The 12,199-nt window shown below is 36.0% G+C and overlaps 2 protein-coding genes across 5 annotated transcripts in view; one reads left to right on the top strand and one right to left on the bottom strand.

Annotated features, from left to right (window-relative positions):
* pdia5 (protein disulfide isomerase family A, member 5) overlaps positions 1-4,553 on the bottom strand; it is a 46,742-nt gene extending 42,189 nt beyond the window's left edge. Inside the window, exon 1 of the mRNA XM_052606500.1 lies at positions 4,418-4,553. Coding sequence (XP_052462460.1) covers positions 4,418-4,483 — 66 coding nt within the window. The 5' untranslated portion in view covers positions 4,484-4,553. The remainder of the gene's footprint in view (positions 1-4,417) is intronic.
* A 2,300-nt stretch (positions 4,554-6,853) lies between these two features.
* LOC128020006 (semaphorin-5B) overlaps positions 6,854-12,199 on the top strand; it is a 137,432-nt gene continuing 132,086 nt past the window's right edge. For 3 of the 4 annotated variants that reach the window (XM_052606498.1, XM_052606499.1, XM_052606496.1), the window contains exon 1: positions 6,854-6,995. The gene's annotated coding sequence lies outside the window, so the exon portion shown is untranslated. Of the gene's footprint in view, positions 6,996-11,514; positions 11,552-12,199 lie in introns of all 4 variants that reach the window. The other variant, XM_052606497.1, reaches the window with a different exon arrangement.

Here is a 12,199-nt window from a genome sequence, read left to right as displayed (position 1 = left end):
TTAAGTTTTATTTACTGGTAAAATATTTTCTTTGTGCTTATTGACTATAGGGGATTTGATGCAGATAAATAACAGGAGGCATTTTGTGTTTTGTAGAAGGACTTTTTTGTATCTGCTAAATGGATTTGTATCAACTTTGTGGTTCTTGTTGGGATTATGCCACATTGAATACTTCTATGAGGTTCATGATTTGATTGTTGCTATGGACTGCCTTTGACGGTAGGGGTGCTCCGATCACGATCGGCCGATCGTTATGCGCATCTTGCCAGTAAAGCCGGTTATTTAATCAGCGGTTAATTCCCTCAGCTGCATGATTTCACATAGAGCAGCTGTTACTACACAGAGCCGTTGTTAACTGAGAAGATGCGCCAAAAAACGCTGAAAATTAACGTGATTTGCGCATCTTCTCTATTAACAACGGCTCTGTGTAGTAACAGCTGCTCTATGTGAAATCACGCACCTGATGGAATTAACCGCTGATTAAATAACCGGCTTTACTGGCAAGATGCGCATAACGATCGGCCGATCGTGATTGGAGCACCCCTATTTGACGGGAAATATATATATGTTTGATGACTATCATCTACAATTATTGGGTATTGTTTGCCATCAAACCTCCACATCCTTTGATTACTTGAAGACAATCGAGACTGGCATCTTACCTCAGCCCATACACAGAACTCTCTCTCTCTCTCTCTCTCTCTCTATATATATATCTTTGTGTGCTGTGTGTTTTTGCAATACGGTTTGAATGTTGTTAATTTGTTATGAGTCTATTTTGGGTGTTTATATAAAAGTTCACAAAAGGTGCTTATATTGTATTTTTTTTTCATTGGTTAAAACATATGTTGATGCTTATGACCCTCCCTACCAACAGATTATTAATTAGCATGGAGGAGCATGTGTTGCTTATAAAACACAATGAATGTGGTTATTGCTTTCGGAGGTGAATGCTGCCGTTTGGGAATGCAGTCGTTTAACAGTTCTAGAAGGAAATTATACAGAAATACTTTGATGACAAACTTTGCTCTGACATTTCAGAATGACCATAACAACATTTCAGATGCTGTGGAACAAGATTGGTCCACTGATTATTCAGTATTTACCGTCCCATAACGCAAAGTAACAACTTTTTTGCTGCACTTGAAGGATTTTATTCGCAAAATGCATTTCCCATTATTCACTTTAACCCTTTTTCGTACTAGACAAAAAACACCTCAAACGAGTGTAAAACGTTTTTGCAAATTAAGGCATTTTTAATTGAAATTCAGCGTTTCCATCACTAGATTCGATGCAATGCTTCAAATTGTGTATGTGCTTAAAAGCAGGTTGATTTGATTCTCTTAAGTTCAAGTTAATTCAATAACAGTTTTCTATTTTAATATACATTTAAAAATGCAATTCATGTCATTGCTAAGCTGAAAATTTAACAGCCATTAAAGTAAAAAAGGAACAGCATTTATTTTGTACCAACTTAAGTCTTTACTGTCACTTTTGATCAATATAAAGTGTGCTTGATGATTGACAGTATTCATTTCTCACTCTCAAAAATAAATCGTACTCACCCCAAACCAACAATAATATATAATAAAATAATCCATATCTCTTGAAGACATGCAATAGCTATTGTGATGAACAGACAAAAATGTATCTTATTCACAGAAAATCAATTTATCACGACCAACATGCAACGCAGCAAATATGACATTTATTGATCACACATATGAACTCAGAACACTACATTAAAGCACACAATTTATATGGACTATTTTATGTCTTACAGCGTAAATGCATGGCTCAACAACAAAAAAAAATCTAAATTCTTTTATCATTTACATAGTATTTGGTGGGGGGGGGGCATCAAATGTTTGGCTACCCACACTCTTTCTTGTTCAGCAGAAGAAATAAATTCATATAGGCTTTGAAAAACTTGAGGATGGGTACATTTATTTACATTTATGCATTTAGCAGACGCTTATATCCAAAGCAACTTACAGTGCATTCAGGCTAACATTTAAAAAAAAAAAATTACCTAACATGTGTTCCCTGGGAATCGAACCCACAACCTTGTGCTGCTAACGAAATGCTCTACCACTTGAGGCACAGGAACACTAAAGGATGAAAGTTTTTTCATAAACCTTGCATGCATGGAAAACAGAAGCTCGGACATTCTACCTAAAAACAACTACTGTAATTCACAGATGATAGAAAATAGCTTGGAAAATCATGGGGGGTACGTTAGCAATAAAAAAAACTAGTTATCATTCAACAATATTGTCCATTTCCAATTCCTCCTTTTCCACAAAATATACAGTTTTATATTTGCAAAGCTCTTCTATAGCACAGTATATAATTCCTCAGCATTAATTATGTCCAGCATGTTGTATATGACCATAGTTTATGGATGCTAGCACTCTTTCTATTAATCTTGGCTCAAGGACCCCAGCATTTCAGCAGTGGACCCTGCTGACATGTTTTGCACAGCATGGGAAACACTTAAATAAAAAATGATCTGCCATACATCAACGCAAAAACATCTATCTTAATCAGCAGTGGAAGGTGTCATCAAGCATCGCAAATCTGCTTAATAAATAAAATGTAATTTCCACTTTTAGGTTCTAACTGATTCAGCATAAACCGTGCCGTTCCTCAAACACGCGCCTTCTTCCTGCTGAGCAAAACAACACAGGGGGCTTCAGCTCTGAATAGCTGATGTAGGTAATTCACAAACTGAAGGAAATTACTCAAACGCTCAATCTGTGAGTCAAACGTTCTCACACTGAGTCACAATAGTTTACTGTACAGGTAGCTGTGTCCATACACAGCATCCTGCTGGACCAAGCACTGTTGGATGGGGAAGTGGGGTGCCTGTAATCAAGATTAGGAGATTTTATAAATTGTTCTGACAAGCGGGAGGGCTGGAGGGAAGCACAGACAGCAGAGAGCGGTTTCTCTTCCCCAACCCAACCACCACAAAGTCCAAACAGGTTAGGAGAGTACCTTTGTTTGCGGTGGCAGGCGCAAAACAGGATGTGAGACAGGAAAGCTCCTGCGTAATGAGAGCTGACTGACGTGGCAGAGCAGCTATTAGGGTTCGCTGGTGAGGACACAACCCACATTGATTCACAAATCAGTTGTGGAACATGGTTGATGCACTTTAAACTGAAGCAAGTGTGGGTTAATTAGCTTGAAACATTAGAAGCTCATTCCTGTCATGTTCATCAAGAGGAGAACAAGGAAGGAGAAGAAAAAAAATGCTCTGATCAAGGTTACTGCTACTGTAAACATAAGCAACGCTCTAACACAAACTGTAATATAATGATAACATATTAACACAATAGAGAAGTAGGAATATCAGCTGGTTCCACATATCTTCATATGTTGTAGATAAATGGGTCAATATAATGGATAATTTTTTATAAAATACAATTTTTAAAAAAAAGTGCCATTTGTATTCATGTCGGCATATTGAAAAACACTAATTTTAGTTTAAATAATTCTTGGATTTAATGATTTTATAAATGTTAAGTGCAATGGTTAATGGATATAACGGAGAAGAAAAATACAAGGATAATACGCAAGCGTACAAAACTTCATAATCATTTTCAAGAAAGTTGATGCATGGATATCAACAGGTTTTCTTGGAGATTCTTCAAACCCCAAAAGTTAAAAACTAAATGACACACCCGTGAAAGGCCCTGAAGGTCTTATTTTATGGTTTTCTTATCACAATATAACAAAACGGCTTCCTGCATGTTGATTACATTTACTTTAATCTGATGGATAAGTCATTCAACAATTAAAAATAAAATATTAATAATATTTGACTACTTACTAATTTACTACACTTTACATATGATTGTTTAAAGATAATGAACAGTTTTTCAAGGTCTTTCTCTCTCACACATTTTAAACTATTTTCAGATAATTACACATAAGCTTAAATCAAAAAATCGAAATGAGTTTTAAATGAAGACACTGAATACTCGTTCATTCTAGAACAGGTGCGTGAGAAAAATAACACACTTCAAGTATTTTGAGTATCACATTGCATCACTGACTTAAATAAAACCTCCACAACAATTCAAGAACACCTCTAACATTACTGATTCATATTAAAGTAACATAAATCGCGACCTTAGTGAATCCTTTTGCATGGGGATCATTCAGTGTTCACGCAAGTGAGGCACACAGCTGCTGCATGTGTAAAAACACCGAAAACAAGACACGAGACCTGATGAATGAGACGGATTGATCTGAGTCTGTCTCTCTTCTGCGATCAACTCTGGACTGCTGCTGCAAGAGGGACAGAAGATCATTCCCTTTTCATCTCACGTCAGACAGAACACATCTGTCCGATATGCGCATTGTACATCACTGATCATATCAATCTATCAGATTCCTTATAAACACTCACCAATGACAGGAATAAGAACATTTCGATCACTCTCCTACGTCTCCCGTTTCGGCTCCAAGAAGCCATGATGCCGCTGCCACGTCTGCCTCTTCTTCTTCTTCTTTTTCTTGGCTTTTTCAACTTGTGATTATTGCATATCGCCACCTACTGTACAGGAGTTATTCTTATTGATCCTGTATTTCTAAGAAAAATAAATTCAGTTTTGAGTATATTTCTTTCCATCCCTCGTTCTCTACGAATTGTATTTTCTTCTTCCATTTCCTGCCATTTCTGCCTGTATTTGTGGTATTTATTACATCTAAACAAGCCATGTTCTACATCTTCATGGTTTCTGCAATGTCTGGCTACGCAAGTGCCAATCCATATATGATAGTGGAACAGAGTGACAGGGATCCAACACCTCACCCCGAATGTGATTTTGAAGGGTCCCATTTCAAATTCAGTGCATAGGGCCTAATATTCCTAGTGATGGCCCTGGATACTAGTGATGTGTTCATTAAAATGTGTGTGACTTTAGCTCAAGTAAATTATTTATCAGCCATGCAGAAACAGCGAAATAACATTCTAGTCTAATGACTCACTGGTTTTTGAACACAGGCTTCAAAACTAAAAGCAATTAGCCTATTTTGGATTGATAGGAGGTGTTCAATGAATGAATGAATGAATTGAGTTACAAGATGGTTTCGAAATTCTTTTCAACACAGTCTATTAAATTGAATGAACTACAGTCAGACTGAAAATGTTAATGTATTTTAATGTATGTTTAATGTAATGCAAATACTTCTGGCTTTGCAAGCAAATGACCCGACCTAAAATGATCAAAAATGATCTGATAATTGATAAGTTGACATATGTTTGTGAAAGAAAACATGAGCACAATTATTTACAAGTATATACTGTATAAATTGCATAAAATTATACAGTTACATAAAAAACACTATGCACTATAAAACCTTGCTGACCTTGCTGAAATCACAGCAATATATTTTTTATAAATCATGTAAGTGTTAAATGGTGTGGTGAAAACTAGGGACACAACTGTAAATGTTCTTTGATCACTGGCAGAAAATCTTATTTTTTGGCCCACAGATTGATAAACAATTAGAATAAACCATTCTTTTGCCAAGTAATGTCATTTGCCTAACTGCAGTCAGAGGTTGCCAAATTTATCAGCAGCCTAATTAACTGGCAGTCAGAAGTATCAGTTTTATACATTTTTATTTAACAATACTTGACTGTTTTTCAAATTGTTCCAAGGTAGTTCCTCAGTGTTGCTATTTCATTACCATATTAATAAGTATTTTCTTATGTTTTCATGCCTCATTACTTAAGGAAAGGACTTAATAATAGGCCTATAGTAACAATTATCATATCATATTTGCAATGTTCATGCTTATGTGTCAGACACACTGTAGTGCCACCACCTGGATGTGACAGTGGTACCACACAACTGTCTTAATTGCACTGAGTCACTTCCCCCAGCTGCTTAATGCATATTGCAACTTGCAGTGTTTGGGCATAATGTAATTCCACAGTAACGCAATTTTTTTTTTTTTGCACATTTATTTATAAAACATGCATTTAAAGTTGATATTGTTGGACAATTGAAATGTGTATGAATGTTTATTGGCCTATCTATTTTATTATTATTATTATTATTATTATTAAAATAAATCTATAAATCTGTACCTGCAATCTCTCTGAAATGGACTTTAGTTTTCTCCATATTTATTTATTTATTTATTTAAGTGACATTTTTGCACCAAGTAGCCTACTGGTTAATTTCTGACATTACTTCTAACTAAGTCCAATTTCTTCACTAATAAAAGGTGCCCCAAGATAATACCATGTATTTGGTATCACTGTAAACCCATGTGCCTTTGAACATTCTTGGATAATTTTTAAAAATACTTTGTAAAAGCCTGTAGCATGAAAAATACAGTGGTATACGAATATGGTAATTGTTCAGTTCCACATATAAAAGTATCATGCCATTCCCATATAACATGTACATCATGAGTATCAAGGTACACCATTATATAATGGTACGATGGTAAATTGTGTGGGTTTATTGACTGCACCACACCAGAACCAAAGCATGATTATATGCCATATTGCCACTTATGGCAACATTGTGAGATCCAAACAGTTAATTAATTGCCATGGTACCTCACTGATTCTAGGGACAGACTATCCAGTCTGAAAATAGGGGTGTGCTGAATCCCAAATGACTATGTCTTATTGATCACTTGAAACAGTTTAACAGAAACGTTTCTATTACATAAATGCATTTAGAAAGTAAAAAGCGAGCTTTAACAGCTGATGCAACCACTGTGCCAAACATTTGAGCAGCAGCTTCCTAACAGAGTTTGCACCCCCATTCGTTTGAATTACAGCCGCCCTTTTGTAGTAGCCTCCTCTTTCCAGCACGGCGCAGTGAAGCAGCTGCAGGTCGAACTGTGGAAGTCATTCACAGAAAAGAGACACTGCACAGGAGACCTACACAAAGCGGGGATTGCGGTTTATGCGTTGCGTTTTATGTACGCTAGAGTTTACTCCAGAGGAAGAACACCAGAAGGTAAAAACACTCTTAGATATCATTACCTCACCTTTAAATGTAGTAATTTATAGAAACCGCCTCTAATGTTTGCTGGACTAGGATGATACTTTATGAACTTCTGTGGTCAAGAGTTCTGCGGCCAGATTATACTGACATCAACATTTCAGCCAATCTCTGTGATTTTTTATTTAGCTATTTATTATTATTATTATTTTTTAATCTGGAAAGAATATGAACATATGTTTATATTGTTTAATCAGAAATACAAAGATTTAAAAGTAGCCTATGTTTTGTAATAACCATTCGCCAGTGGGTTCGCATGAACGAGTAGCAATTTTAGTAACCTAATTTAGTTGCTTTAAAATGATTAAAGAGTTATCTAATAAAACCTGGTTTATAAGCACATTTTCTCTCTTTATGGTGATAACAAAACCCTTACTGTGGGGATGTTATGTCTTTTAAACAGTCCCCTTCTCTCAGTTTTATCAGATAAAGGTAAATGTTACACATGAACACGGTATTCAGTACAGTACACCTTTATCTTGACGCGGAATTTACTCGCTGCTCACGTTCTGCTCAGGATCCGAGGAATTTTGCTTTGGGATCGAAACGCTCGAGCCCCCAGTAAAAACACGCTGCATTTCACTCTCCTTTATCATCGTTTGGTATCTGAGGGACATATTTGTACTTTTATAATCTACTTTTAATCTACGTTTGCACAAGATTTGTGAATAAGATTCTCAGAAGAGGTGGTGGGAAATGTTTTCTCCCAGCTACATATCCGCACAACTTTATAAGTCTTAAAGACTATTCGTATTTTATTTGTTATTTGGAGACCGTGACCAGTGTTTAGCTTTTTACAAACAAACAAACAAAACAAAAAAACAATCGTGAGTCACTATGTTTGACACAGAAAGACACTGTCAGATATATGTGAATGGTGGACAATGGTGGATGTTATCCATAAGACATTTTAACAGGCTACAACTTGTATTCTTCATAATCACATACAAAAAAAAAAAAGAAAAGAAAAGAAAAAAAACTTCCTTTCATATTGCGCTTTTAACTTTAGCTCGCTTTAGAACAACAAAACAAAGACTCTCAATGCAATGAAACCAGATGTAGTCTACAGTAAAAAGAGGTAAGACCAATGGCTTACGGTCAGCGATGTGAATATGTAGCCTCCGTAAACAGTAACTTTATTATCAAATATTTTGACAGTTTACTTATATTTTAGGACGAGTTTTTGTTTAAAAGTTATTTTGGGGGTCATATCTGCAAGACATATTTCTTGGTTGATTTAACTCTTCATTCTCAGCCTCGCGCATTTTTATAATGAGTGGCCACAAAGTGGCTCAATTTTCATTTATTTGTTTTTAGCATTCCCAATGATAAAAACTAGGCTTTTAAAAAAATTACTTAATTTTAAACCTTTTTACTTTACACTGTCGTTGGAGCTGAAACGATTGCATTTTGGTTCGCTTTTGATGAAGTTATTTTTGCGAACCGAAGAGCAGGTGTACACGGAACATAGATGGCAGCGATGCACAAAAACGGTAGGGGGCAGTGTCGAGTCTTCTAGCCAATGCACTCTCTCATAAGAGATGGCTGATAGCACACAAACAGAAGGAAAATCACCTGTTGGCCTGGAACAATCCAAATCAGTGGCGCTACATCTGGGAATCTATCTTCCTGCGGTGCTGTAACTCCAATCAAACATAGCCTACCTGAAGCAACTAATCAAGGTCTTGTGGTTTATTCCAGAGTAATAACAACAACATTGTTGAAAATGCTGTAATTTCATCAAAAGCAAACGATTGAGCGGTCCAAATCTGTTCCAATCCTTAGATTTCTCATTGTTGGCTAAGTAGGGATAAATGATAGATGCATTTGATGTTCTTTTAAGCTAAAATCAAAGAGCTCTTATGTATCAAGATGTGCAAGCTCACATGCTGCTCTCCCAGGACAACATCAAGGTTTGATTTAAGACTGATCAGCACATTCGTTTAGAAAATGAAGGGGCTTGAAAGGAAAATCATTATGGATCCAGATATAGTATTCTCAAAAAAAAAAAAAAAAAAAAGTGGGAACGTGCTTTGAAATCTTGTTTTATTTCTTCTTCCCATAGACTCAGTTTCATCCTTGATAGTGGTAGGGTGAATGAATCCTAAGATATTTCCCCATTGTTAAACCTTTAGAGCCCATTGTCTTTCATTTATAGTGAGAATTAATTAGGCCTGGTTTAGTATGTTTAGCTTGACTGTCCTCAGAGGGATTTGGAGCTTTATTTACACACGCTTATTCTAGTCAAGCACCGTCTGTCCACTTATTCTTACCCAAACACCCTTCACCACAATGTTTATATGGATGCCTCTTTGAAAAGCATGTATATGTAGGGATTGTTTAGCTGAGGCTTCACTAGGACCAAGCATCTCAATTTTTTATTAATGATGCTTTATTCTTGGGTTCTTGATCAGGATTTCTATAGGTTCAGACTGTGCTTTCAACATCAATTTCAAGAGCAAACCTCAAGGTGGTCCTTATAGTATGACTCACTCGCAGAAGTCTGACACTCCACAGTAGATTTTCACCATCACTCATTGTGCATGTCTACCTGAGCCTGAGGCTTTGGAACATCTCTTTTAACCAAAAGAGGCTGTTTGTTTACCGGTTCATTAAAGGCTTTGTGTATAAGTATTAATATTCATATAGCTCTCCCCCTCCCACCACTACCACATATGTCAATCTATTCATATGTTTTCATAGTGCATGAGGCCACACTTTTCAAATGTAAAGTAGGTGTTCATGTGTAATGATCTTATGAGATCCCTTGTCAGTTTGTTAGTGATTAAGTAGTGGCCAGAATCTGGAGATCGGTCAGTGAGTGACATCCATAGAAATGAGATGTGGAAATGCAAGGAAATCTGATCATTTGCATTAGATTTCAGAATAAATTATTTTAGCACTGAGTGATGACTTAGTAGCCCTTTATCAAAGTGTTAGCGATGCATATGTAAGATGTGCCATGTGAATTATTTCTGATGTGGAGTCATCATTTGAGAAGGACAGTATGGATAAAAGTTTAATGGGAAAGAACTTGATCTGACTGGTAATAGATTTGACTGCATGGAAAAGAATGTCAATGTCAAGTGTACTTCTGTCTTGTTTTGGGGTTAGTGAGTTGTATGAACTTGATAATTCTGTCATCTTTAGCTCACCCTCATTTCCTTCCAAAACTGTAAGACATTTCATTTTTCAGAAATATTTGTCCATGCGGTGGAAGTCAGTGGTCACCAAAACAGTTCAAAATCTATTTTGTGTACTGCAGAAGTATTAAAGCCACACAGTTTCTGAACATTATGAGAGTGAATGAGGTGTAAAGTCATATAAAGTTTCCTCTGAAAAGCTGTCAGCAGATTCTTCGTGCTCATAATACAGTTTTACACATTCATTAATGTCTAAAGAACATTTTCTCTATCATAGCACTTCTACGTATATTAGATCTCCTCAAGGCACCCAGAATTCATCTTTCTGAATTATTCTAATGATATCTTCCATAAGAACTGATCTGCTAATATGTTCCAGAAAGTGTGCGCCCGAATATGCCTGAGTTTCTAAATAAAGTCAGTTAAAGAGCCATTCATGAGTCGACATCATTCAAAACCCTCTTTATTATCACTTTTTTTCTAGCTTTTAAGAGAGAAATTGCATGTTTAGTTTTGAGGGTTGAGCTAAAGTTAGTTTAGGATCTTGAACTTATTGTATGCACAGTGTTTCAAAGCATTTTGGAGGGGTGTAAGGTAACTGCCAGAGTAGGCAGACTTTTTTTAAAACCATATTTATAGGAAGGTTTCTAGTAGGCTCTTCTAAAAGGTCTCTTAGTGGTGTCAGCTGTGTGATAAGCATAATAATCGCTGATACTGCCCTGCTGGTTATGTCTCCTGAAAATTATTTTTCATTTGACATTCCCTTTTTCTGGCATTGATAAGAAGCCTGGAAGCTTTCATGCTCTGCAATTGTGGCCAGTGTTTTATTTTAAGAAGTAGGTCACTTCATTGCAATGGTATCATTTACTCAACCTCCACTTTTTCCAAACCTGTATGAGTTTCTTTCTTCTGTTGAACACAAAAGAAGATTTTTTTTAAATATATATATATATATGAAGAGTTCAGATGCAAAAGCCTCTAAATGCCATCTGAAATTTGCATCTAAAATTAGGATTTTTATCAGGCTCCTATATTTATGTTCAGTTATTTCACTTCAATAGCCTGGAAAAGGACCTGCACATTGTCATTAAAGTAAAATGACTCAACCAAAGCATAGGAGCTTGAAAAAAATCCTAATTTTAAATGAAGATTTCAGATGGCACTTAGAGGCTTTTGCATCTGAACTCTTCATATATATATATATATATATATATATATATATATATATATATATATATATATATATATATATATATATATGGAAGTCAGTAGTGCCCATCAACTGTCCGCATACTACATTTTTTCAGAATGTCATCTTTTGTGTTCAACAGAAGAAAGAAACTCATACGGGTTTGGAAGAAGTGGAGGGTGAGTAAACGATGAAAGTGCACTTCTCCTTTACTCTTCCCAAACCTGGTAGCCATGCCTGTTTCTGCTATGTCTCTGTGTTATCTTTTGAGAGAAGCTTCTTAATGCTTTACCAGATTTCATAATGTACTAGAGAGTGTTAATGTACATGATAAATATAAATATAAATATATACTCTGATGCATTCTCACATGACACATCAGAAAGTGCTTATGAGGATGAATAGGGCGTTAAACTTGAATGATTTGCTTTACTGTAAATGCTATGTCCACATACCTCTGCTTCCCACATATGTCCAAAATGAATGCCAGGCAGAAAGCACCTCAAAAACTCTGTTAGCTAATTAAAGAATCTGACCGTGGACCATGTTCACATTCTTTTTGCAGTTTACAAAGACTGTCATTAAGTGATACGCTGATCTAAAATCTGTCAATTTTTGTCAAATACTGTCAAATTTATGGTTTTTGCAAGTAAAATGTTGAAGAAGAGAGAGAGAGAGAGAGAGAGAGAGAGAGAGAGAGAGAGAGCCAGAGCCATTATTAAGTTGACCATTCAAAGAATTATCATAGTTTAGCCTCAGTGGCTTGTCTGGTGGAACATGCGACATCTCCTGAACCTGTGGTGCCGTTGGTTCTGAAACAGGAAACT

This window comes from Carassius gibelio, chromosome A9, assembly GCF_023724105.1.
Source record: "Carassius gibelio isolate Cgi1373 ecotype wild population from Czech Republic chromosome A9, carGib1.2-hapl.c, whole genome shotgun sequence".
NCBI classification, from domain to species: Eukaryota; Metazoa; Chordata; class Actinopteri; order Cypriniformes; family Cyprinidae; genus Carassius; species Carassius gibelio.
The sequence above is the reverse complement of the archived record's forward strand: the minus strand, read 5'-3'. Positions and strand labels throughout refer to the sequence as shown.